General features: G+C 39.3%; 1 protein-coding gene across 4 annotated transcripts in view; it reads right to left on the bottom strand.

Moving 5' to 3' along the window:
- The window catches only part of GRIK1 (glutamate ionotropic receptor kainate type subunit 1), a 421,057-nt gene extending 415,797 nt beyond the window's left edge, over positions 1 to 5,260 (bottom strand). For all 4 annotated transcript variants that reach the window (XM_037826101.1, XM_037825939.1, XM_037826175.1 and 1 more), the window contains exon 1: positions 5,143 to 5,260. In XM_037826101.1, coding sequence (XP_037682029.1) covers positions 5,143 to 5,260 — 118 coding nt within the window. The remainder of the gene's footprint in view (positions 1 to 5,142) is intronic.
- Between the last annotated feature and the right edge of the window lie 20,808 nt (positions 5,261 to 26,068).

Raw genomic sequence — 26,068 nt, 5'->3', positions numbered from 1 at the left:
ATACTTTCATTGCAACAACAGCAAATAAAAGAGGATTAAGAGACTCTGGGATTTTACCACCACCACCACCACTATGGTTATCACCATGAAACCTCTCTCAAAACTACCCCAATTACGTGTACAGTCTAACTAAAAGCAGTGTGTTTGCAAGGCACATAAAGCAAGGCTTCCCCTCCAACTGCATTCCCTTCCTTAAACCCTTATTTAATAGAGACTCTGGGATTCAACCAATAATACCAACTTTCCTCTTGCTAATTCTCTAAAATGTACTCAAATATAGATCACACAAACTTTAATTTATTTAGCAACAGTTTATTTCTATTACATATGATTTTAGCTTAGTATACACATCAGAGTATACACTCAAACACAATATGGCAACACTGAATGCAAAGAACTTGAAACTTGAAGTGGATTATCCAGCTTCAGTTCTGGCATTTTTACCAACTAGTACTTGAATTTAGCCAAGCCACCAAGTCATAAGCTTCTCAACATGATCTGGAGATCACAAACCACAGAGAAAAAATAGCTAAAGTTCAGATCTACCTAGGGTTAACAATAGGGCCATAATATCAGTATTAATTAAAAGATGAATTATTCAGATAAAATAGTATACGATAAAAGAAACATTAACATTAGACAGGAACTTCTTCATCATGCTATCAGGTACCTGCTCTCCCAAACTTTCCAAGGGCCAGTTGGAGTTCACAAGTTAATATTGGGATTTCCATGCTTTCCAAGGCACAAGCCTCTCTCCCCCATGTGAATCTACCTCAGGCCTCAGAGATCTGCTTATGAAAAAAGGCAACTTTCCTCTGAATTTCTGCTCCAACTTTGTCACCTTGAACCCACTCTGTCTGTACTCTCACATATTTGGGTGTCTGAACCTATTCCTCATTGATTATGCAATTAATACAATAAATTGCTGGCAAAACATTAACTGAGAATTCTCCAAGATGATATTTGAAATAAAAAAAAATAAATAAAGCTGTGTCTGCATTGGAAGTCTGGTGAACTTCAACTGTGATATGGATTGTAAATTGCCAGAACATAAACTCTAAGGGGCAGATATTTTTGTTCATTTTGTTTACTGCTGCACGTAGAAGTGTGTTCCTGAACCTAGAAGTGTGTCTGGCACATAGTAGGAGAGTAGTCCCTCAATAAATATTTGTTGAATAAAGAATGAATATTAACATGATGAAAAACTTAAGTGATAAAAGAATAATGCCATGGGCTTTCTGTACCCTCAAACAAAAATATGAACTAATGTGTATTAAGCATTAATTGGAACTTTGGGGGTTCTGGGGGTGAAAAATATTTAAAAGTGATGCTAGAGTCAACATGATGATTGACATAAAATACAGTTGGAACTCTTTTAAGGAAATAAAAGCATTTGGACAACTATACTGTCATTGCATCTTTCTACTCTGTTCATATAATTTTCCACAATAGCTCCTTAAGTGCTGTATTTTATTACATAATAGAGATACATTATATTTATTTAGCGGTTTGTTTGCAAATTATATAAATTGGTTTATTTGATCCTCCCTTGAGAAGTAGATGAAGAGATATAGACTCAGAAATGTTAAATGCTTCACATAAATACACCACATCTACTAATAAGTCCCTGTTCAGGATGAAAATCTCAATAATAATAATAATAATAATAATAATAATAATAATAATAATAACAACAACAACAATGCAACTAGTGTATCCAAGTTCTGCTCCAAGTCCTTCCTTTTCCTATTCTATATCATGGGCTCTTACCAATGACACTGTGAGGTTTGCAATATTTTTTACTTCCATTTTTCAGATGCAAAAACCAAGGCTTAGTGAGATTGAATAACTCTCTGAATCACAACTCTAATAAGTTGTGGAAAAGGGATCTGAACCTATGCTCTCTTGGACACCAAATCATGTGCTGGAAAGTCTGGCTACCCACCACTTAAGTCTTAATCTTATGCTTTCATAACCACCTCTTTGATTGTTTGTGCTGAGATGATGCATTCTAATACACTATGTAAATATATCTTTGTTATTATTATTAAAAATATGACACATCTGTCCCAGAAATTACATATGCATATGGAGTTTTTACTTCCCACTAATGGTGGTGGGCCGCCATCCACTCAGGTCATCTAGACCATTCTCTACCCACTGGCTGTAATTCAGCTGGCAATGTGAACAGTATGTCTATGATTGTGAACCTCAATTGTGCATGCATGTGCATATTTGTGTGCCTGCGTGTGACACTAGCCAGTTGTTGACATACACTGGTATATACAGAGCAGGAGGAATGACCACAGTAGCTCCCAGAGAATTCCCAGCAGCCAGCCATATTTTCCTTCCATGCAGGCTACTGGGAAATATCTGGCATATAGTATGACACCTAGGGTACCACTATGCTATAAAAGCACCCTTGGGTCTTTAAACTGGAGGAAGATTATAAACTTTTCAATGGAGGTTCACAATACGTGCTAAAACTATGTATATGTATACTCAATGAAGTCTCAAATATTTAGTATGCATTTATCTTAAATTTGATACCTTTATCCACTTTCCTCAAGAGCAGTAGTTTAAACAAACACTCTGGCAGGAAAAGTAGACCAGTAATTAATTCATTCAAGTATTTGAGTGTCTTCTCTATATGAGCCCTGTGCTAAGTACCCAGCGTTTATGCTGAGCTTTACTGCAGGACATTTTCAGTTACTGAAAAACATGCAAATTAATACTCAAGAGCCCCTTTGTGTTGGTTGGCTAGTTGATTGGTTGGATGGTTGGTGGTTTGTTGGAAAGGGCAAGGAAAGATGAGAGATGAAGAGAAATATAATTCAATTCTTCTTCCTTCCCTATACCCCCCCCCCCCAACACACACAACTCCTTTGAAATTTTATCTTCATTGATGGACTTAACTGGCATCAAAAACTCACAGTAGAAAGACAGATTCTCTCTGAACTGAGGCTAGTTTCCATGGCACTGAATTGTCCATTTAAAAATAAGCACTGATCCTTACAGGGTGGTGGTGCACCCTCACCAACCGCAGGTCACCCAGGGCCAGAAGGATTAAGGCATTTGCACTGTACACAAGCAACTGCAGGCTATGCAATATTTTACTTTGTACATTTTAGTTCCTATTTTGAAAAAAGAAATCTCACCATTGTTGCATGTATTTTAAGGTCAGTGAATCATGTTGGTTATTTTCACTTGAAAACTACTTTCAAATCCGTGAATGTAAGTGCTTGAGCTTGGTCAAATACTTGATCTGTGAACAAATATGTCTTAAAACATGCTTTTCCCCCTCTTTGTGTTCTTCAGATTTTGGGGACTTGGAGAATGAAGATGCTTCCTTAAGTTTGTCATCGAGGAGAAGTATGAGTTGCATAGTCACTTCTAGTATCTCTTGATATGTTTAGTTCTAAATCTATAGGAATACCGATTAAATTAATAAGCATTGGAAACTGTAACCCACTCATCATTTATTTTGCACTTTTCACCAAAATTTTGTTAGCAGTGTTTAGAGATGATTGCATCCAAACAAGAGAATTATCAAGGTAGACTGTGTCAAAGAGGAAGGATATTTTAGTTGCAAGATCTATGTTGTTAGCAAAAATAATACGTTAGAACTCTTAATAAACATGCTAAATTATCCAATAAAATGCACATATTACCCATAATCTAGAAAGATGAAATTCTGGAGTACAAGTTAGGATTTCTAATTTTTTTTTGCCTTGAAAGTTAGATCCCACATATGCAGAGAAAACATTCCAAAGTTGTTTATTAAATTTCTAGTTTTTGAAAATCGGGATCTCAGTGACAGTAGCTAGTTTCTGAATCTTTGGAAGGAGGCTCACTAATTGTTGGCCAGAACTAGAAAAGTTACTGAGAAATCTCCACTGCTCAGAAATCTGAGCGCCTTGCACTGCCTCTTGCAGGTTCTGCCAGTTCCTGGAAAGGATATGAGTTAGAAACCCTCAGCGTTCAGGGTTTGCGCCACTCTTGCTGCTAATGTGGGATACTGAGAAGCTGGGACACCAGTGTGGTGTCATATATCACCTGTGGCTGTCTGTGACTGTGTCTTCCAGAACTACAATTAGTTGGGGAAGGGGGATGCAAATGGGGACTAAGAGAGTAGGAAGTAAGAACTGGGTTTAGTTTTAAAGGGAGAACATTAGGGGAACATTAAGGAAGGTAGAGAGTTTTGTCAACCCAAAGAAAGCCCAGAAATCGCTCAATGCCTCCACAGACCCAATCTTGGTGGTGGTGCTGTGTGTTTAGGTTATGATTCCAAAGACCATGAAAATGCCCCTCTGTCCTTCCCCTTGCTTTTTGCTCTTCTTTGGACCACTTCAGGATCCCCACATTCAGCCTCCCGGACTCTGTTCACCTCCTCTGAGACAGAAGCCCAGAGCTCCCCAGGACTGGGGAATGGATCACGCTCAGTGATGGGCAGGGCAGATAGAGGAGCAAAAGGAAAACTTGACCCGCTGAGGGGGCCAGCCCACCCTCCTCCTCATGCCTTGAGCCCTCAGGCAAGAAGTCAGATTTAAACTCTGCCCCTGTCCAGTGGAACCCTCGGGACTTTGGAGACTCCTTATGGAAGAACCCAATTTAGGGATGAAAACTTGGAGACTGAGGGCTAGCAGGAGAAGAGCTAGAATATCTCCGCGTTCCTAGTGGTCTCCGGATTCTACCTGGGCACGCTGGCAAGTTGCAGAACCCAGGTTGCCGGTGCCCAAGACTGCGGATATAGATTGCCCCGAAGCCCACCCAGGCTGCTAGGAGAGCGAATCTCGGCGGCCACACCAACTGGCTGCAGCTCCATGCGACTCCACGCCCAGAGTGGGGTGCCAGCCCGGGCGAGCCCAGCCCCCTGAACGCTTGCCCGCGCCCCTCCAGACGGGACTGCAACCCCCACCAACCTTAACTCCGGGGGAAGCCCTGCACTCGCGGGGAGGGAAACCGTGACGCGGCTCCCCGCCTCCGAGAGCCTCCGGTGCGACTGACCTCCATCACCCCCAGCTCCTGTCCCCGCGCCGGCGCGCGCTGCCTCTGCCCGGGACCCGCTGCGCTCGCGCTGGCCGCCGAGAGCGGCCGCGTCCCCGAGACGGCTGTCTCGGGCGCTTCCCGCGGCTCACTCACCGATCCTGAGTACTTGCGGGGCGGTCTGGGGGAGGATGCAGCAGAGGAAATAGAGGAGTGCCCAGCTGGTGTCCCCGGTCCAGAGCCCGGGCTGGGCGAGGAGTGTGCCGCGCTCCATCTTCCTGGCGTCTTAATTCATGCCGAGGGACTGCCGTTGCCGCCCGCCCGCGAGATGCACCCCGCTCGGGCCGGGTCCCCGCTTCATCCTCCCTGGGATGCTCCGGCTCTGCGCCCAGCGCGCTCTCCCAGGAGCGAGAGGGAAGGAGCAGGCGTGGGAACGCGGGCTGGCTGGTGGCGCTGGGCTGGCTCGGGGCTCCTAGCTTCTGCCACTAGCCCATCACCGCTCCTCCTCCTCCTCCTCCATGGGCCGCAGACCGCGGACGATCAGGGCGCTCGTGCTCTCAGAGTCCAGAGACAAGCTGGGGAAAGTTGCTGCCCCAATTTGCGAGGACGTCTCCCTCATTCGTCCTCTGGTCAGACGTAAAAGTGTGTTTGGGGGGGTAAAGGGTGTGGGGGGATGGGGGTGGGCATGGGCGGAAGAAGGGGAAAGGGGGAAAGAAGGCGAACAAGAAAGGAGAGAGGATACAGGAGAGAGTTGGTTGCAGGGGCTCTGAGCAGCAGGATGAGCTCTGGCAGGTTAACTGGGATGGGAGACACGCTCTTGCTTCTCTCAATTCTTGCTTTTCTCCTCCCCTCGCTGGCCCCACCCTTTTATTTACTGTCCGCCCCGGCTACACTGATCCAGACAGATAGGCACGCGCGCGCGCGCGCGCGCGTACACACACACACACACACACACACACACACTCCTCACTCACGCACGTTCTCCTTCTCCCTCAACTTTGCTGTGCTGCTAGAAAGTCCATAGTGTAGAGTGTTGCACCCTCAAGACAAAAACCAACCTAACCTATTGGTCCCAGCAGAAGCAACCTCTGATATGTGCTAGAGGATGGCAAGGGTCTTCTTAGTAATGTCCCTGTGCACCTGGTGTGGATTTTAGAGATTGCCAACTAAGCTCCGATTAACTTGATGGAGAATAGCTTTCTAGGACGACAGTACTTCTGAGAAAATCAGAACTCTTGTTTCACTCTGATAAGGATGAAGAAGAAGAGAAGGAGGAAAAGAAGAGAGCTGAAGAACCTTCAGTACTCTATCGAGTCTCTTCTTCTCTATTCAGACCTGAGATAATCTCTTATAAAATGCTTCCGTTTACATGTGCAGACAGGATGAAAGCTTCCAGCGCCGCTGCTTGTCTTGATTTCTTTTGACTGTCACGTTTGAACGCTGGAAGGCTGGAAGATAGCCTATTTTAGAAATGTGGGTTTGGAGACCATTTCTCTGTAAAAAGGACAAGGACACTTCTCTGGGGAAATCATCAACATTTGATCATTTTGGCTTAATTTCCTTTGAGCTTCGTGGGGAACGCTCCATATAAATGTTTGCTAGTTCTGCATTAACATCTCATGAAGATTTTTTTTTTTTTAAGTATAGATTTTGGAGAACTGATGTTAACTGAATTAATCCAGCTGAAAAAGACCAAGGCTTTGAGGTTTCCCCAGATTAATGGGCCAAGAATGGAAACAATTACCAAAGAAATCTAATATATCTTAAAGTGCATTCATTCATTCACATATACCTACTGGATAACTTGCATGGAGTGTCAGACAGAATACTTTTCCCTAGAGGTCTTATAATAGGGAAAATGTACCACCCATCCTCCAGGGGTTTATAATCCCACTGCTTGCTGCTGCAGGCCTGGAGCAGTTTTGGACACTACACTTTAGAATGAGGGTTGACAAAACAAAACCTATCCACAGATGAGGAGAGGAGTTGATTCAGATTCAGGAATGCATTTGAAGCTTAGAACGACTGAGGAAACTAGAAAGAATTAGGGGCTAATATGGGCTATCTTCAGAAATTCCAGCAACTCTTGTGTTAAAAGAAAACTAATCTTATATAGTGTTAGTTAAATAGGAAGAAATAAGAATATTGGATGGAAGATGTAGTACAGAAAATTTCACATCATTTTGGGGAGAAATTTCTATGACAGAAAAACATCAAACAATTGCATGGCCTGTTTCATAAAAGAATCCATTTCTCCATTCATTCATTCATTCATTCATTCATTCCTCCATTCACTCAATAGATATTTAATGGATGCCTATCAAACATTGTGCCAAACCCTGGGATACAGTTGCTGTCATCATGAAACTTACAATCAGTAAAGAAGTGTAATAAGATTTGCATGATGGTGCTATGCCTGTGAAGAAAAGGGGAAATTTAACCTCCTGTAGGGGGTTGCGAAGGTTTACATGAGGAAGTGACACTTCAGCCAAAACTCAAAAAAGGGGTAGTTTGTAAGTGATTAGCAAGAATTTCTTAAAGAGAGAATAAATAAAATTTGCTAGAGGGTTTTTTTTTTAAATGTTAAAAATTTGTGTTAAACATATTCAGTTGTCTATTTTTTTCTTGGTACATCCAAGGTCAACAAATAGTAGATATTCCTTAGCTAGACCTTAAGAGCACAAGTTCTAGAGTTAGGCTTGAATAGACTATATTTGAATGATTTTGCCACATTTTAGCATCATAGCCTTGGTTAAGTTACATCACCTCTCAGCAGTAGAGGTTGCTGGTCCTTTCCTATATCTGCTTCTCAGCCATTCCCCGGGCACATAAAAAGCCTGTACCTTTTAGTTTACGTCCTGAAAAGTGAGACCGTTGTTAGCCAATGAAATGGGAGCATAAGTGGTATGCAATGTTTCCAGGTTTAGGCACTGAAAAGAACTTGTGTGGTCCTCCAGAATTCTCAGAGTAACTCAGAAAGCCACAAGTTCTAAAGAGGTCCAGATGGAAGGAGACCCGATCTCTGGGTCACTTTTTGGAAGGGAGTTGCTCTGACACTTAGACCAACACTAAATTTTGTGTGAATGAAAAATCAATTTTGTTTGCTAATCCAACAAAACTTTGAGATCTGTTAGTTACTGTTATCTAAGTTATTCCATATTGACTGATAATACTAAGACTTGATACTCCCTCCAATTTGATCTGTAAAAGGAAAACAACAGTAATACAATAGGACCATTTGAGGAGTATATGAGCCTTTGCATATACAGTATTTTCCCAAGGCCCTTGTTATTTAGTATATATTAATTCACTTACGGTAATTACTTTGGTTAAGCAACTCAATATCTCTACATTACTAGCAAAATATACTCCAGATGGAAGGGATTAAAATATTTCATCAGATAGGTTTTTTCTGGTGGGGTTAGTTAAATGGTTTTTAAGGAAGTTTTACTGCTTTTTACCTTTGGTCCATGAGTAAACAGATCTTTTTGGTTGTTTGAGATGTTAAACAGATTGCCTTTCCTAAAGTACATTTTCTAAAGAATAAATAGCATACTCAAGTCACTTCTCTGTATCACCTGTAAAATTCTGTACAGCTTAAAACTGAAATTTATTTCCTTGTTAAAATGCTTCTCTCCACTGTTCATATACACAGGCGTGTGGCTTGAGTTACTTGTGAATGATCTGCCTCTGTTGATAATTTGTTCTGTGCTTTTTAGAAAAACTACATTTTGTGCATATGTAAGCATCCAGTTCTTTTTTTTTTTTTTTTTTTTGCCAAAATGGTTATGTTAATCATTCTGATTCACAACTTTTGACAGTGCCCTCTTAAGAATAAAAATGTCCATTTGAATATATGCTTTTTGCCATTCTCTGAATCTTAAGCTTAAATGGGTACCCTGTGGTTAACAATGAGGCAGTAGAACAGCGTGCAGCCTTATCCTTCCTGTGAGAGCTAGTGACATTACTTAGATGTGGATTCATTTAAAATTACTTAATTTTTAGATGATAACTAAGACACAAAGAAAAATAATGTAGGGTAAGCTATGGAACACAAATGTTATAAACTGTGTCTTTCAAAGGTTGTGAGTATACTTGAGTACACTTGTCATGTTATCCAGGGCATGGAAAGCAAAAAAAATCAGGTGACTTTTAAAGCCTGTCGGGAATGTGCAGATGACTTAGGATCAAAATCCTGACTTCTTGCTACCTCTTTATTTATACACTTTCCCTAAATAATGTAATATATTTCTATGACTTTCAATACTACTTGTAAGTCAAACATCCCTCCATTTTGTCATTTTCTCAGATCTGGTCTGTGAACCATAGATTCATGTACTCAACTCTAATTACTATTTCTAACTGCTCTAGTGTAGGAACTCAACCTATGAAACTCTTGATTCTGTACCAGGTTATTGTCCCCTCACCTAGGCTTCTCCAAATTTTCTCATTTCAATATGAGAACCACTGTCCATTCAGCTATTAAAACTGGAAATTCAGGGGGGGATCATCCTTGATTTCTCCCTTACCCTCTTTCTGCTTATCCAGTCTATTTCAATAACATTATTGATTTTGCCTTCAAAATAAATCTCTAATCTACTTCTCTCTGCCTCCACTACTATCATATTAGCCCGGGGTTCTCAATCTCAAAACTCTTGACATTTTGGATGAGAAAATTATTTGTGTGGTGGGTTGCCCTGTACTTTGTAGGTGGTTTAGGACTCTATCCACTAGATGTCAGTAGCAATCTCCTCTCAAGTTGTGGCAACCAAAAATGTCTGCAGACATTGCCGAATGTCCTTTGAGAAACAAAAATTGCACCTGGTGAAGAATCACTGCCCTAGCCCAAGTTACCATGATTTTCTATCTGGTCTGTTATAGTAGATTCTTAATTATTCCTTTTCCTATATTTACCCCTTTCTATCCATTCTATCTGATATTGATTAGCTCCTCCCATTAATTTGCCTCAAAATGCCCTGCTTGGTTTCCCTCATGGTCATTATCGATTCTCTAATTGTTTCCTTTATTTTGTTATAAACTCAATGACAGCAGAATCCTTATCTGTTTTCTTTACCTGTAACCCCACAGTGCTTCACCCTGTGCTTGACACTTAGAAGCAAATTGATAAATGCTCATCAAATGAAAACATGAAGAAATGAATGATGCTATTTCATAAGCCATGCAACCTATAATTAATAACTGCAAATTTATAATATTGAACAGAATAATGAGCCACATTTCTCTTTTGATTCCATTCAAAGCACCTACATCGATCACTTTATATTTAGTGTTATATTCAGTTCATTATACTGTATGCTGTGTCTAGGAAAACCAGAGTATAATCTTATGTGTATTGCTTCAGATTTCAGCAAAATGCTATATGACGTATGGGTTTCTCTTAACGGTTTGCTTTTAAAACTGTCTTCCCTCATTACACACACCCGAACAATTTTACTATAATTTCCATACCAAAACCAGTCCATTTGCCAAAGCATCACAGAAAGCAGCTGTAGTGACATCTTTTAAAGAAAAAAAATGTCTTATTTATTCATGCCTTTACATCTGTTATAGCAGCTTGAGAGTGTAAAGAAATTCAGTCATGGGGAAGGTCTAACCCAAGGTGGTAGAGAGCCCCACCCAAGAATGAACAAGAAAAGGTCCAGGCCAGGTGCTTAGGAGGTTATGGGAACTGGGTCCCATTCTGGACTGGCCACAGACTACAGCCCAGTGCTCTTAAACAAGTCATGTGACTCTTTAGCATCTCTCTTGGCTCAGCTCTCCTTTTGCTCACTCAGTATTTCAGATTACTTCCATAGCTTCAAATATCACTTGCCTAAGTTTTTAGGTGCTTGTAGGAATGTTTACCTACACCTCAACCTCAGAATATTGGAAAGGAAATTTGTCCCCCTTCTCCTCCCAAACAGTTTCTCTTCCCCACAATTCCTTCTTAGCAGAAGGTCCCACATTTTGTTTTGGCTCACATGACATCAGGTTTGTGGCCAGTTTTGCTGCATAACTCCCCTTTATTTCTATACCCAATCTCTTAACAAATCCTTGTATTCCTTTGGAATGTCCTTGTTGTAGACTGAATAATGACACCCCCCTCCCCAAGATGTCTATGACCCCCCCCCCCCCAGAACACATGCATGTTAAATGGCAAAAAGGACTTTGCAGGTGTGATTAAGGGTCTTGAGATGGGGAGATTATCTTAGATTATCCAGGTAGGTCCTATGAAGTCACAAGAATCCTTATAAGAAGCAGACAGGATATCAGAGGGGAAAGAAGGTGATGTGAAGATAGAAGCAACAATTGGAGTATTGCAGCTAAAGCCAAGACATACTGGCAACCTTTAGAAACCAGAAGAAGTAAGGAACAGATTCTCCCCCAGAGCCTCCAAAAGGAACCGACCTTGCTGACATCTTGATTTTAGCCCTGCAAGACTCATTTGGGACTTCTGATCTCTAAAACTGTGAAAGAATAACTTTGTTTTGTTTTAAGCCATTAATTTATGGTGATTTGTTACAGAAGCCACAAGAAACTAACACAGATTTGGCTTCCTGGAAGTAAGATGCTGCTTTAACAAATACCTGTAAATGTCGTAGAGGCTTTGGAATTGAGCAGTGTGGGCAGACGCTGGATGAACTTGGGGAAGCACAAGAGAAAAATCGTACATTGCCTCAAACACAGTGTCAGTAGAAATAGAGATGTTAAAGATTCTGCTGGTGAGGGCTCAGAAAGGAGTGAGGAGTGTGGTAGAGAATGTTAAAATTATCACAAATGGGCTTTGTGAAAATACAAATGTTGCCTTTCTCTTCTGCCTTCAACACCCTGGTAGAGCTCTTTAGACTCTGTACAAGAATGGTGATGTCCTCTGGTTGGCTTCTCCAAGTTCAACCTTTTACTTTCTCTTCATCTCATTCATTCACTCATGCATGCATGCATCCATTCACTTGTGTGCACCCACTCTACCAGGTCCTGTGTTAGGCGTTGAAAATATATGTGAAGAAGACAGGCACAGTTCTTTCCTCACAGGGCTTACTACTACTGAACTATCAGTCTTTCTGCATTACAGCTCCCTGTTCCAAATATTTAGTGGTTCCCTCCACCCTATCTCACATGTTCTACAATCCTCTCCTTCCTTTGTAATCAGCTATCCATTCATTTATGCTTTATTTGATTCAATAAATATGTATTGTAGGTTGATTATATGTCAGGCACTATTAAATAAGTTTTTGGAATACATCAAAGTTCAAAATAGATACAGGTCCCTGCCCCTATTGAACTTCCATTACACTTGAAATGTGGCTGCTCTGAATTGAGAAATGCCATCAGTGTAAAACATTCTTGATTTGGAAGCCTTAGTACAAAATAAAGAATATAGAGTATCTCATTAATAGTTTTTAAATTGACATGTTTAAATGATATTTTGGATAGATGGAGTTAAATAAAATATGTTATTAAAATTAATTTCACCTGTTTCTTTTTACTTTTTTTAAACATAGCTACTAGAAAATTTAAAATTCCAGAGGTGACTCACATGGTATTTCCAAGGGACAACACAGTGTTAAAGTTAATAACAGCAAGGGATTTAAAAGCAGAGCAGGGTGGGGGGAATGGAGTGGCAGAGAGTGTAGTAGATAGTTCTATAAATAAATATATAACTACAAATTATGATAATGGTGATGATAATGGCTGACTTCTAAAAATGATTTCTAAGTGCAAAGTGTTCAAATCATAACTGTAGAATCAGAGATGAATTATCACAAAGTGCACACCCTTGCAAAATAAAATAAATTGACAAGAAATAGGACACCGTCAGAACCTTTAATGTCTCTCCCAGTCAATACCCACTTACCTCCCCAAATGTAACTGTATATATAGCTTCTTTCATATGATAAAGAACATTTACTGAGCACTTACTATTGAAAGGCATTATTTTTGTTTGTTTACATTTAAGATTGACTATGACCCTTTGAGGTGGTGACTAATATTAGTACCTCCATTTTATCAAGAAGGACACTGAGGTACAGACATAGAGTACACGTTCCTTGAAGGAAAGTTGAAGGATGTGGTAAGAGATTTGATGAGAAGAACTTGTTTTGGATTAGGAGCTTAGGGAAGACTTCTCTGAGGAATTTGTTTTACACCTTGTCTTGAAGTTGGCTGGGAGTTACTGAAGGGGGAAGGAGGAGAACATTCCAGAAGGAGGAAGGCTCTGTGGCAGGAAGCCCTTGACCAGGTAAATTCCTTGAAATAAGTTCAATGTGGTTGACAGCATGAGCAGGAGAGAGTGGGGCATCAGATGAGATAGAAAATGTGGGTAGAGATCAGATCATCAGGAATCCTTACTGGCCTTCCTGAGGGTTTGAGAATTTATACCAAAGGTGATATAAAACCTTTGAACATGGCTCCATCTTTCCTACCAGCACTCATTGAGCATTATCACTTGCCAGTTATGTGCTTCATCAGGCAGACTGCCTCACCATCTAAGACCCACAACAGGGTCAGCTTCTTCTCCTTGTCTTTGCTTCTGTTGTTCCTCCCTGTTTCTGTTTGCTAAAGCTACTGCAATGCAGTATAACAGAAATGGGTTGGCTTTTTCAATGGGGATTTATTAGGTTACAAATTTACAGTTCTAAGACCCTGAAAATGTCCAAATTAAGGCATCAAGAGGAAGATACCTTCTCTGAGGAAAGGCCAATGGCATCCAGAGTTCCCCTGTCACATGGAAAGGTGCATGTTGACATCAACTGGCCCTTCTTTCCTGGCTTCAGGTTTCAAAATGGCTCTCTCTCTCCAAAATGTTTTAGAAAGTTTTCTCTCTGAGTGTCTCTGAGCTCTCTCAGTTTCATCTGTGTTTTATCCTCTTATAGAGGAAGCCTGGGGCAGGACATGGCCCATGTCTCTTCCAGTATGTTACTCCCTTCCCCTGTGTGGAGAGGAGCCCTTCAGCCTGAGAGCTTGGTCTTCGGTGGGTGCTGGGACCAAAGCGGCTACAGCCCAGTCAAATGCTCCCCCTCCACTGGCATGTTTACACTTGAAGGGAGAGAAGCTATGCCATGACCCCCTCCTTTTCCATCCATTTAGATCTTTAACTATTTTGCACACTTAATACCTGTGAATAAAAATTTTCTACAGTAAATAAAACCCATTATTTTAATAATCATTATTTTCAACAATCATATAAGCTCAGATTTTTTTTCTTCATTTTTGGAATGATTACATAAGTACACAGAAATCTTTAAAAAGCCTATTTTAGGGAGTTAGTAATTGCCATTTAAAGCTAAAATTGAAACACAACTATTATGTGATGGTTAAGTTCATGTATTAACTTGGCCAGGTGATGGTGCCCAGTAATCTTGTCAAGCAAGCACTGGCCTAACTTACTACAAGGACACTTGGGACTAGTTAATAAGCCAGAAGGCTGGTTTATTAAATTATCAATTAATTGATTGCATCTGTGGCTGATTACATCAACAAGGGGCATGCCATTGAGAGAATTCAGTCAGCTGGATTTAATCCGATCATTTGAAGACTTTTAAGGGACAAGAGAGAGAACTTTCACTTCTTAAGCCAGCCAGCCTCTCCTGGGGGATTCATCAAAGACCCTCATCAGAGTGCCAGCTTGCAGCCAGTATACCCTATGGAATTTCTTTTCAGCCAGCCAGGCTGTCCTGGGGAATTCATCAAAGACCTTCATTGGAGTTGTCAGCTCGCTGCCTGCTCTACGGAACTTGGACTTGGGCATCCTGCCCTACAGAATTTGGACTTGTGCATCTCCACAGCTGTGTGGGACACTTCTATAAATCTCATATTTACAGATATCTTCTGTTGGTTCTGTTTCCCTAGAGAACCCTGACTAATACACATTATAACATTCTAATTTTTATTCTGTCCACACTTCCTTACTAGTTTCCAATTTAATTCTCCTGACATCAAAACACAGAAATCATGTAAATTATGATTTATATTTCCACATTTCATTTATTGCATCTTGGTTTATTTTCTTCCCTCATAATCTCACACTGGAAGGGTTATCAATTTTTAAATTATTTTTTATCAAAGAAATTCTTTTATATAATGTTAATGTTGGATAGCACTAAAATCATTACAAAACAGCAGCTCCCTGCATGACTTCTCTTTGTTCCTCTCCAACTCTTTGATTTTCCTCTCCAACTCTTTGAACTATTTAGTCTAGCTTTTACACTTCTCCATATCTCTTCACAATATACAGAAACAGTTCACTTTGAATTGATCAATTTGAAGTTATCTATTGTCTAATATTGTATATGAGATTTTCACGTTTTAAAACCTTCATGCTATCTGAACCCCTCTTTCTTTTTCTTAATATGCTAAGATTTTAGGTTCAATCACTATTTAGGATTTATAATTTTTTCTTTCTGCTGATACAATGCACAACTGAGCACTGTGATGTGCTGTGATTATTTGCTTCTCACTCTGTTTATCCTGAAGTTAATTTTTGTCTTGATTGTTCATTGGGTTGATCTCTTTGTATCCACTGATAATTCTTTCCATAATTTCGAATTGGCTCTCTATCTGGTTTTCACAATTTTATCACATCACTTTTATTTTTTCTTAGATATCCTTCACCAACATCTCATTTTTCCTTCACTCAGTATTATGCTTTCTTGGTCTTCAATGAAGCTGTTAATCTGGAACTTGCCTTTTCTGTCAATCCAGGGTATTCCTATCTTTCTCCTGGGGTGAATTCCCTGTTTTCTGGATCTCATGTCTTCCTCATTCTTGGTTTACTCCTTTTTTTTGATAGATCAAGTATTTAAGAAGCTCTGATATTAAAAAAAAAAACAGCAACACAATGGAGTATCAGAAATGATGACGATGACATCTCCCCAAATGGCCATCTTTGAATTAATAATGATGCTCCTTCTTCATCTCCTGTTCTTTTTCTTCCTTCTTCTTCTTCTTATCCTGCTCTTCCTCTCTCTCTCTTTCCATACTCAAATAACTTCCTAAGAAAGAATGCTTAAGTGATCTCTCTTTCTGAAATCCAGTTTATTAAGATGAGGACTAGTTGCATTGGACCTTTCTTCTGTCACCTCATAACTTTCTGGGACCTTATCTTAACTTTATCTTCCAACCCTACCATGATTTTTTTTTTTTTCATTTCTGCTATTATGTTTTTAATTTCTAAGAGTTATTTTTCCTCTGAATGTTTTATTAAATATTCTGCTTCTGTTTCAAAGATGCAATATATATATATTTTTTTACCCCTTTGAGGATATTATTGGGGAACATTCCTCCCCACCCCCACCCTGAACAGTGTCTTTTGCTTTTAAGATGCGTTTTGTGTACTGTGTATTTTGGTTTCCATCTTTCATTGTGGGAACTTTCCTCAAATATTTGGTAACTCTTTCTTTGTCTGCTCGTGTTTAAGGCAGGGGTATGAAAATGTTGATTGCATGCTCTAAGCTCAATAGTATGGGCTTCTGGGTTCTGAGCTTTATTAGAGAGCGATGTTGGTGAAGGAAACTTTGATGTCAGTGTGTTTTCTTGGGCTGATTACATTTCCTGGAGAAGACTCTTCTGGTGCCCCTCCTTAAGGATATAGGTTTGTCAGTCAACCGGGAACCTAGGGAAAGAAGAGATTTGGGCAGCACCAACTTCTGTGTGTCTTTACTTGGTCCCCCAATTCAGAGTGTTATCTATGCCTTTAGCTCTTCATGGCATCCTCCTATCCAGAGAGCCTCTGTTTTACCTTCTTCAGAGAATACACTCCCAATGTCAGGTAAGGGTCATAGGGAGAGGAAGTTACCCAGTGGTGTGGATTTATCTTCTTAAAGAGCTTTCCACACATTCTTTTTATATTAGGTCCACATTTCCCAACAGCCCCTGAGGTGCTCTAAGTTACCAGCTCTGAGCCTTGTGAGTTTTCTACACTAAAAATCAGGTTGGTTCTGGATTTTTGCCAGAACTCTAAGATTTTGCTTTCTCTAGTCAACCAAGTAAGTTTCCACTCCCCTCTGCCATCCCTGTACTCATAATTTTAATGAAGCTTCAGGAAGAAATGTGTTTAATCCTCCACCTTTATCCAGAGCACTTATTTTGTGATGTTTAATATAAACATAAATTTAATATAAATTGCTGTAGCAGATGCTCTCAATGCCCCACCCATATGCTCTCAGCAGTCACCTCTATATGTGAACGCGGCTTCCGGGAAACAGCTGGGACTCTCTGCCTGAAGGCTTTTTTTTCTTTCTTCTTTTTTTAGCTGTAGAAGTTTGGCCTGTGTTCACTGCCAGAGAGTCAATGCCTTTGGCACAAGCCCCTAAACCGGGAAAACTCTGAGGTGTATTCTACACTTTGTACCAAATCTCCCCACAGGGATTCAGTTCCAGGGGCCTGCCATGATCATTTGCTTGATGTAATGGGTTCAACAGTGGTCCCCAAAAGACATGCTCACCTAGAACCTATAAGTGACCTTATTTGGAAAAGAAGTCTTTGCAGATGAAAATAAATTAAGAATCTCAAGATGAGATCATTCTGAATTAAGATGGCCACTAAATTTAATGGCAAGTATCCTTAGAAGAGAAGAGTAGACAGAGGAGAAGATCATATGAAGACACTTAGAGGAGAAGGCTGTGTTAAGATGGAGGCAGAGATTGTAGTGATGTAGCAACAAGACAAGGAAGGCCTGGGATCACCAGAAGCTGGGAGAGGAAACAAAGGATTCTCCCCTAGAGTCTTCGGAGGGAGTGCAGATCTGGGCAGCCTGATTTTGGATCTCTGACTTCTACAGGTGTGAAAGAATAAATTTCAGTTGTCTTAAGCCACCCAATTCATGGAAATTTATTAAAGGCAGTTTCAGGAAGCTAACACACTTAATAATGCTTCTTTTTTGACTTCCTGTCCTTCCCTGTCTCCTTTCCTCACTATTCTAATGGTCTTTCCTGGAATCTCTTCCCAAAGTAACTAGTAACACTCAAATTTTTGTTACAGTTTCTGCTGCTGAGTGAATCCAGAAGCATATGTCCCTCAACCATTTCACATTTTTGCCTGCCCTGATATTTTTTAACTGACTCATAATTACTAGATAATTAGAACTCTGAGTGTTGGGTTATTAATCTTGCACTTCCTGTCCTTGTCATAGAAACACATATAACAGTTCCAAGAACCATATTTGATAGTCCGTGGCTTTATGGCAAGCTATCTCCTACTTTAGGGAGGTGATGCGTCTCCTTGTTGAAGAGATGTGTGTTGTGTTGTAAGTCATCACTTGATTAAAATGTCCCAAGTTTGTCTGTAGTCAGTCACTTTAAGAAGCATCTCCAAGTCTGGGTACTAATTGCCTTTGAGTCATCTGCAGCTTAATAGCAAGGTGAGAGCAGAGTGACCTTAGCCATAAAGAAGCCACTAAATCCCAAATGAGAGAAAACAGAAATGCATTAATTCTGTGCAACGCTGATATTTGGAGCATATGAAGGGAGCTCTAAAAGCTGGCAACATAATGAGGAAAGAACAGATAAGAGCTCAGTTAGATGACTATGTATTCCAGAGCAAGTTAAGCAAATTTCCTACAGCCACAGTACAAATTATTGAACTGAGAATTCATACAGGAAACCATGCCAGCTTATCAAATGATTCTATTTATCTTTTAAAATCCTGAAAAAGATGGCCTTTTGTAAAATACTGGTAAAAATGCACCTGGATTCTATAAAATTATTTAGACTACCAACTGAAAATTGTAAGGTACTTTTGATTTGTGTTATTGAATAGTTCTACAATAATCAATGAGCACATTTCTTTTTCTCAGAGCAGTAGACATTATCAATGTTTTAACTCTCTGTACTGTTTCTCTTCTCTAACAGCCATAATAGGCAATTTAAGATATCGAAGTTCCCTGCTCTTCTGTGGCCAATAAATTTGCGTTTCTCATCCATCTTTTTTATATTCTCAACATAAAACAACTCTTTCAGTAGTGTCCTCTATACAAACTGCCAGAGATATTTAGAACCATATGTTCCTGCCTGCTGCACACATGAAAAAATGGGGAATGTTAAAAGATAGCTTACAGAGTCTCCAGCAACAGGGCCACAGAAACTCCTCCATGACATGTTGCCACATCACAGATAGCAGCAGAGCCAGGACTCTACCCAGAACTTGGAGGAAGGACCATACAGAATGCAGATTCTCACTCTGCCTTTCTCTTTTGGAATCACCTTGATAATGCCACTTACATCCCTCCTTGTGGCTACAAGACTGGGACAGTTCCTCTTTATAACCTGTTTATCAACTTCAATAGTTAGGACACACTCATTGAAATGAAACATAGAGCCAGATACTTGTGGGTTTTCTCCTTCTTCCCAGTACTATCTCAAATGATGTAAAATCTGAGATACTAAGAAATATTCTCAGTGCTGTATCGACACAAGCCTTAACTATCATTCAAAACAATTTTAAAAATAGATTACAGTCTTCATCATTTGTCCAAGAGGAGACTGAGCTACCAAGAGGCTTCAAAATTTGTTCTAAATCACAAGCGGATTTACTTTGCTCATATATTGCTTCAGCAACCACACTGTGCTGCTTTTCAACCTGCAGTTTTATCCATCAATCCTTTCATTTCTCAATGTTTATTCCATTCTGAACAAGATATAATGACTCTTTCTTCTGGGAAATAGAGAAGAGGTACATGATTTTCAAAATGAATCAAAAAACTTGGGTCATAGACTACCGAGCTAAACCACATACATCAAGGCAATCAATATCTTATTTGTAGACAGATTAGGATTAAAAATGATGTAACTGAGTATGGTTGTTCATGAAAACATAATCTTGGTTTCCCATTTTGCTCTTTGTCTCACTCCTCAAACCACACCCTAGTCTACAATTTCAGACAGTCTTGCTTTGCTTGGTCGTGTTTGATTTCTAAGTCATACTGACTGTATACATATGGAAGATCTTGGTTGGCTTTAGGAAAATATAGTTGAAAATATTGCTATAATTCACTTAATATCATCCTCCACTCTCCCTCATCAAAAGAAGAGAAAGATCCAAACATTCTGTAAAACATGCATATTATATTTAACACATTATATATAACAATGTGTTGAATTTAGGCCATATGAATATAAAATGGAGGTTTCTTATTTAGTGGCAGCAATTTATGTGCACAGGAGTTGGCAATGTTAAAAATGTCCAAAGTCACAAATACAGTATATGGTTAGTCATGGGTGGTGTTATTTGGCTCAAAATAGACCTTTATTTTGCCTTTTTCCCCCTTTAACTGAGTTCAGAATTAGAGAGAAGAGTGAAGAAAACCAGCAGAACAGAACAAAAAGCTAACAGAACAGAAGTGTTCAAGCAGCCAGATAAATTCATTGCACATCCCAACAACAAACATATTTTCAGGTGACACTGTTTTTGACAAAATGTGGGAACCACAGGATCTATAGCACCTATAAACAAAACTCAACAACTCTAATAATAGTTACAGAAGTGAAAGCCAATTTGGATAAAATAAGACATTGACTCAAGTCCTCTGAGAGAAGATTTTTGAAAACAAGATTTACAAAAATCTCATTCTGCCTTTTGGGGAAATCACATTTCTCTTTGCACCTTGACTCTTTTTCTGAATTTCTTTATTACTGGGAGATTTTTCCTGCAGCATTTCTTCTCCATCTGACATCATGAAATAGGATATGTTGTTGTTGTTGTTTTTATCTTAAAGTGGCCAAAATGCTATTTCATGCTCTAGTCCTTGGCTGAGTATGTACCTTGTGGTTGACCTTCCCTAGAAAAGGTTTCAGTGACAGTAGTGTTGGGGTATAAGGAGCCCTGTATTGCATGGGGTTTACTTGTTTTAGTGCCTGCAACTTTTCCAATTATCTACCCAAAAGGAAGCAGATAAAAATGCAAACTTAGTGTCTATCAGCCAATTCTCTAACAAAATTAAAGGTAGCCTGATTTGTACAGAATTAGTATAAACTGTTCTCAATTGTTGCCCTTTGTATTTTTATTGTAGTTAAGGTACATCAACCGGTTCATGTCCACACGTTACCAGAAACATCGGATGTTGACACTGTTTTCAGAATGTGAAGATGGTCCATTTATTGGGCTTAATATTTGAATTGCAGGTTATTTTTCTCAAGCCAATTGAATATGCCCTTTATTAATTTGAAAATAATGATAAAATAAGTGAACAATATTTTTTTTTTTTTTTTCCTTTGGATGAAAAATACCAGCATGATTCTGGGAGAATGGAGAAAGAAAGTAAAACCTAATATGGAATCAGAATCCTTCCTTCTGAGCCTGTGCATAACCTTGGGCAAATCACTATTGTTTCCTTATTAGAATTCAAACACCTCAACTGTAAAATGAAGGAACTGGGTCAATGTTCTTTATGATCCATCTGTTTCTAATTTTTTATGATTGTCTCCAGGTTTTTCTACCATGCCAGTTCTCTCATTCTCCTCATCAGCTGTTCAAAATCCGATGTGAACAAATTTGTGTTTTAATAAAGTCACAATGGTTGAAATGGGAAAATGGATTGGATGGCTGCATGGGGTTGGGGTGACACAGGTAAAAGGCTATTGCAGTAATTCTTGGGAAAATTTATAGTGTATGATGTCATGGTGTGGGGATAGAGAGAGATATGTGGAGTCTGGAGATGTATATGGTGTCAAGCTGTGTGAAGAAGCTTTACTGAAATGGATTTGATGGGTGAGGAGAAAGGAGATATCAAGAATGAAGCTCAGGCTTCTTGCTTAAGTAATCTGCTCAACATCCATGCCTTTTACTGAGATGTGAAACGTGCCAGGGAGATTGGCTTTAGGGAACAGAGATAAGTTTGCCTTTGGATTTGGTGACTATAAAGGGACATCTGAGGGATAAGACTTCCACCCGGTGCATATCTGAAGACCATCTCACCACATGTTCTTGCATCTGGGAAAATAATTCAAATCCACCAATAGTTTTGAAAAACAACGTAGATTTTTCTAGAGGTTTCACTGTAGAGACTGGGGAAGGGAGTTACAATGCATATAACATACTAAAATTTCTTTAAAATCATCTGAACACATAGCTTTTACCCTGAATCTCAGAGCTCCATAACAACTTCAAATAATTTTCTCTCTATCTCTTAAAAACTCTCACCTTCCCTCTAACCACCACTCTTTAAACTGCCAAAACTATACTTCTTTCATTCATTCAGGCATAAAGTTGGGGGACTGGTCTTGGTCTTGGGAAATTTCAGTGCATCTGGTCACAATTCTCTCTCTCTCTCTCTCTTTTTTTTTATTTACTAATAACACCACCTTCTTATTTATTATATATTAATCTCCTCTAATTGATGCTGAGCCCCTCAAGGACATAGTTAATGTTTTATTGATTCTTGTAATGCCAGAACTTGGGTTAGATTTATATTATATAGGAAATACATGTTTGTTGAGTAAAAAAGAGAATTATATCTGGGCATTAGCCAATTATTTTTCAAATTATACTTATTTTTGTGAAACTTTACTGTATTCTTGGGCTGAAATAAACTATCTCTTATAGGTCTCCAAGACAAATTAATTTTGCCTCTGGTCTTCAAATTCTCTTTATTATATGCCATATCATATTAAGGTAATTCCATGTATATTGAATCTTTATTATTCTAATCCAGTTTATGCAGCTTTGTATTCCCATATCCATCCTATGGTTTGACTATGTCAGGTGCTCTGAAAGTGTTTTCTAAATGAACTTGTGAAGTTATAAGCAAATGAACGCATGTTCTAGCAGGTAGGCTTATGTTTTGTACTATGGATAATAGCTGTACTTTCTCTCTTTACATAAAACTCATTTCTATGACTTTTCAACTTGTGCTAACCCATTTTTATTTTGCTTGTGAGAAAGAGCCATTTCTTCTTTTGTTTCTTTTCATTGCATTTCTTATTTCCACATTTTTCTAGGGCTAACTGAATAATATATATTAATTGAATAGAATCATATTATCACAGTCCTACATGATATTCAGTCTGCTGTAATCAAAATGTCATCCTCAAGATTGGGAAATGGGATCTATTATGGGTTGAATTGTTTACTCTAAAAAGACATGTTCAAGTCCTAACCTTTGGTCCCCATGAATGTGACATATTTAGAAACAGTCTTTGAAGATGTGATTAGTTAAGATGGATGGGTCCTAATTCAGTATGACTGGAGCCCTTAAAAGAAGGGGAAATTGGACATAGGCAGACAAAGTGGAGAACACTATGTGGTGACTGAGGCAGAGAATGCTGTGCATTGATGAGAACCCACCACCAAAAGCTTGGACAGACACATAAAAAAGACTTCCCTACAGACTTCAGAAGGATCATGGCCTTGACAACACCTTGACTTTGGACTTCCAGCCTCCAGAACTGTGAGACAATAAAAGTCTACTGTTGGAATTGCAGGGAGTGCCATGTCTTATTCTTGCAACTCTGTCTTACGGTGGTGGTGGAGTGGAGGCCCACTTACTTTTCAAGTCTTCCCACAGTGTTACCACCTGAGGCACAATATCTCAGTTGGAACTTCTGGGAAGATGGCAGAATAGGAAAGGCAGAGCAAACTTTTTCTCCATGAAAAACAAAAAAACAAAAAAACAAAAAAACAAAAAAACAAAACTAGAACAGAAGTTCCAGAGTGTGCCCAGCCAGAGAAGGATCTCTACAACACATAGTGGGAACTTGGATGAAAAAGCAGAGAAATTGCATTTGAAAGGATGGGGTGAGTTTTTTTGACCAGGTCTGCCACCTTGTGCTGCCAGCAAACATGGGAAGGAGTGGCTATATACTCCCAGTACCTATATCAGCAATTGGCTGAGAAGATAACCCTTAACAGCTCCATGGCTGGGAGCTCTCATGAGGGAAATCAGGATTTAACAGACTTGTGGTGATAGCATTTACTCTTTCTCCATGGAAGCCCATGGTGTGCACAGACAAGAGGCACAGAGAAGTGACAGCACCACATGGAAGTGCCAGAATCCCCTCCCCAAACCCAAAGGCTCATGGGCACATGGTGGATAGGGAAGGGGCACATTTGAGCTGGAGGGTGAGATGCTCTGCCTCACAGCCCGAGAGAGATCCAGTCAGAGGCCCAGAATCACCAGAGTCACTGTGCCCTTAAGTGGACTCCCTGCCAAACTGCACCAGGCCTGCCCCAACCCCCAGGGCTGGAAGTCCCCAGTGCACATGGAGAACTGGTGTGCTGCTTGGATTTCCACCTGATTTGAACTCTACAGAGTACACAGGCAAAGTTGGGGGAAAGCTGGTTTGAGAATAAGAGGTGGTTCAAGAATGCCATCTGCTGGAAAGACATGGAGAGTGCACTTCAGCAAGCAGTAGCCCTGCCAAATTATATACAAATCTTCAAATAATCCTGCATATATCAAAATAATCTTATCAAGATAAGCAAATGCCCTGAAACCAATATAAAATCACAAAGCAAATGAAGACCCAAGTAGATACGGACAAGCCAAATGACCAAATTAAAAAGCCAGAAGAGATATGGAATCTGGAGCAATTAATCAAAGAAGTACATACAAGTCTCCAAAACAACTTTAATGGGTTGGCTAAAGACATAAAGGATATCAGTTGTCAGCCAAGAATTCTTTATCCAGCAAAGCTCTCCTTAAAATTTGAGGGATAGTGTAAAATTTTCACAGACAAACAGATGCTGAGAGAATTTGTTAAGAAGAGACCTGCCCTGCAAGATATACTAAAGGGAGCTCTACCAGCTGAGAGAAAAATAAAGGAAAGTTCTGGAGAAGGGTACAGAACTGAAGATTATTAGTAAGGGTAATGTAAAGGAAAAAAAGAGAGGGGGGGGGAAATAGATCTGATGATTAAAAACCCAAAGGATAAGATGGCTGGTTCAAGAACTGCCTTCATAGTAATAACTTCAAATGTGAATGGATTAAATTCCCCAATTAAAAATACAGACTAGTAGGATGGATTAAAAAGTATGACCCACTGACATGCTCTTTATAAGAGACTCATCTTTGACCCAGAAACACAAAGAGATTGAAAGTGAAAGGATGGAAAAAAAATATTCAGTGCAAGCTGCAAACAAAAAAAGCAGGGGTAGCTATACTAATATAGGACAAAACAGACTTTAAATGCAAGGATTTCATAAAAGACAAGGAAGGAAATTATATATTAATAAAAGGGACAATTCACCAAGAAAAAATAACAATCATAAATGCTTATGCACCCAATCCAGGAGCTCCAAAGTATGTGAGACAAACATTGGCTAAACTGAAGAGAACAATAGACATTTCTACAATAACAGTGAGAGATTTCAATGCACTACTCTCTTCTATAGATAGAACAACCAGACAGAGGACAAATAATGAAATTGAGACCCTAAACAACATGATAAATGAATTAGGCTTAACAGACATATATAGACCATCACATCCAAAATTACCAGTATATACACTCTTCTCTAATGCTCATGGAATGACTCCATGATAGAGCATATGCTGGGGCACAAAACATATCTTAATAAATTTAAAAAGATTGAAATTATTCAAAGTATATTCTCTGACCATAATGGAATTCAACTAGAAATCAATAACCACCAAAGAACCAGATCTTTCACAAATATATGGAGGTTAAATAACACACTCTTAAACAATTAGTGGGTCAAAGAAGAAATTGCAAGAGAAATAAGTAAATATCTAGAGATAAATTAAAATGAGAACATATATATATGAAAAGCTATGGGATGCAGAAAATGTGCTGAGAGGGAAATTTATAGTTCTAAATGCATACATGAAAAAAGAAGAAAGAGCTAGGACCAAAGACCTAATGGAACAACTGAGGAGGGTAGAGAATTATCAGCAAACGAACCCTAAATCAAGTAGAAGAAAAGAAATAACAAAGATTAAAGCACAAATAAATGATCTGGGGAACAAAAAACAGTAGCAAGGATAAATAAAACCAAAAGTTCATTCCTTGAGAAGATCAATAAGATTGACAAACCTTTAGCTAGACTTACAATGTTAAAAAGAGAGAAGACCCATAAACAAAGCAGAAATGAGATCAGGGTCATTACTACGGATCCTGAAGAAATTAAAAAA

Source organism: Choloepus didactylus, chromosome 1 (assembly GCF_015220235.1).
Source record: "Choloepus didactylus isolate mChoDid1 chromosome 1, mChoDid1.pri, whole genome shotgun sequence".
In the NCBI taxonomy this organism is placed as follows: domain Eukaryota; kingdom Metazoa; phylum Chordata; class Mammalia; order Pilosa; family Megalonychidae; genus Choloepus; species Choloepus didactylus.
The sequence above is the reverse complement of the archived record's forward strand: the minus strand, read 5'-3'. Positions and strand labels throughout refer to the sequence as shown.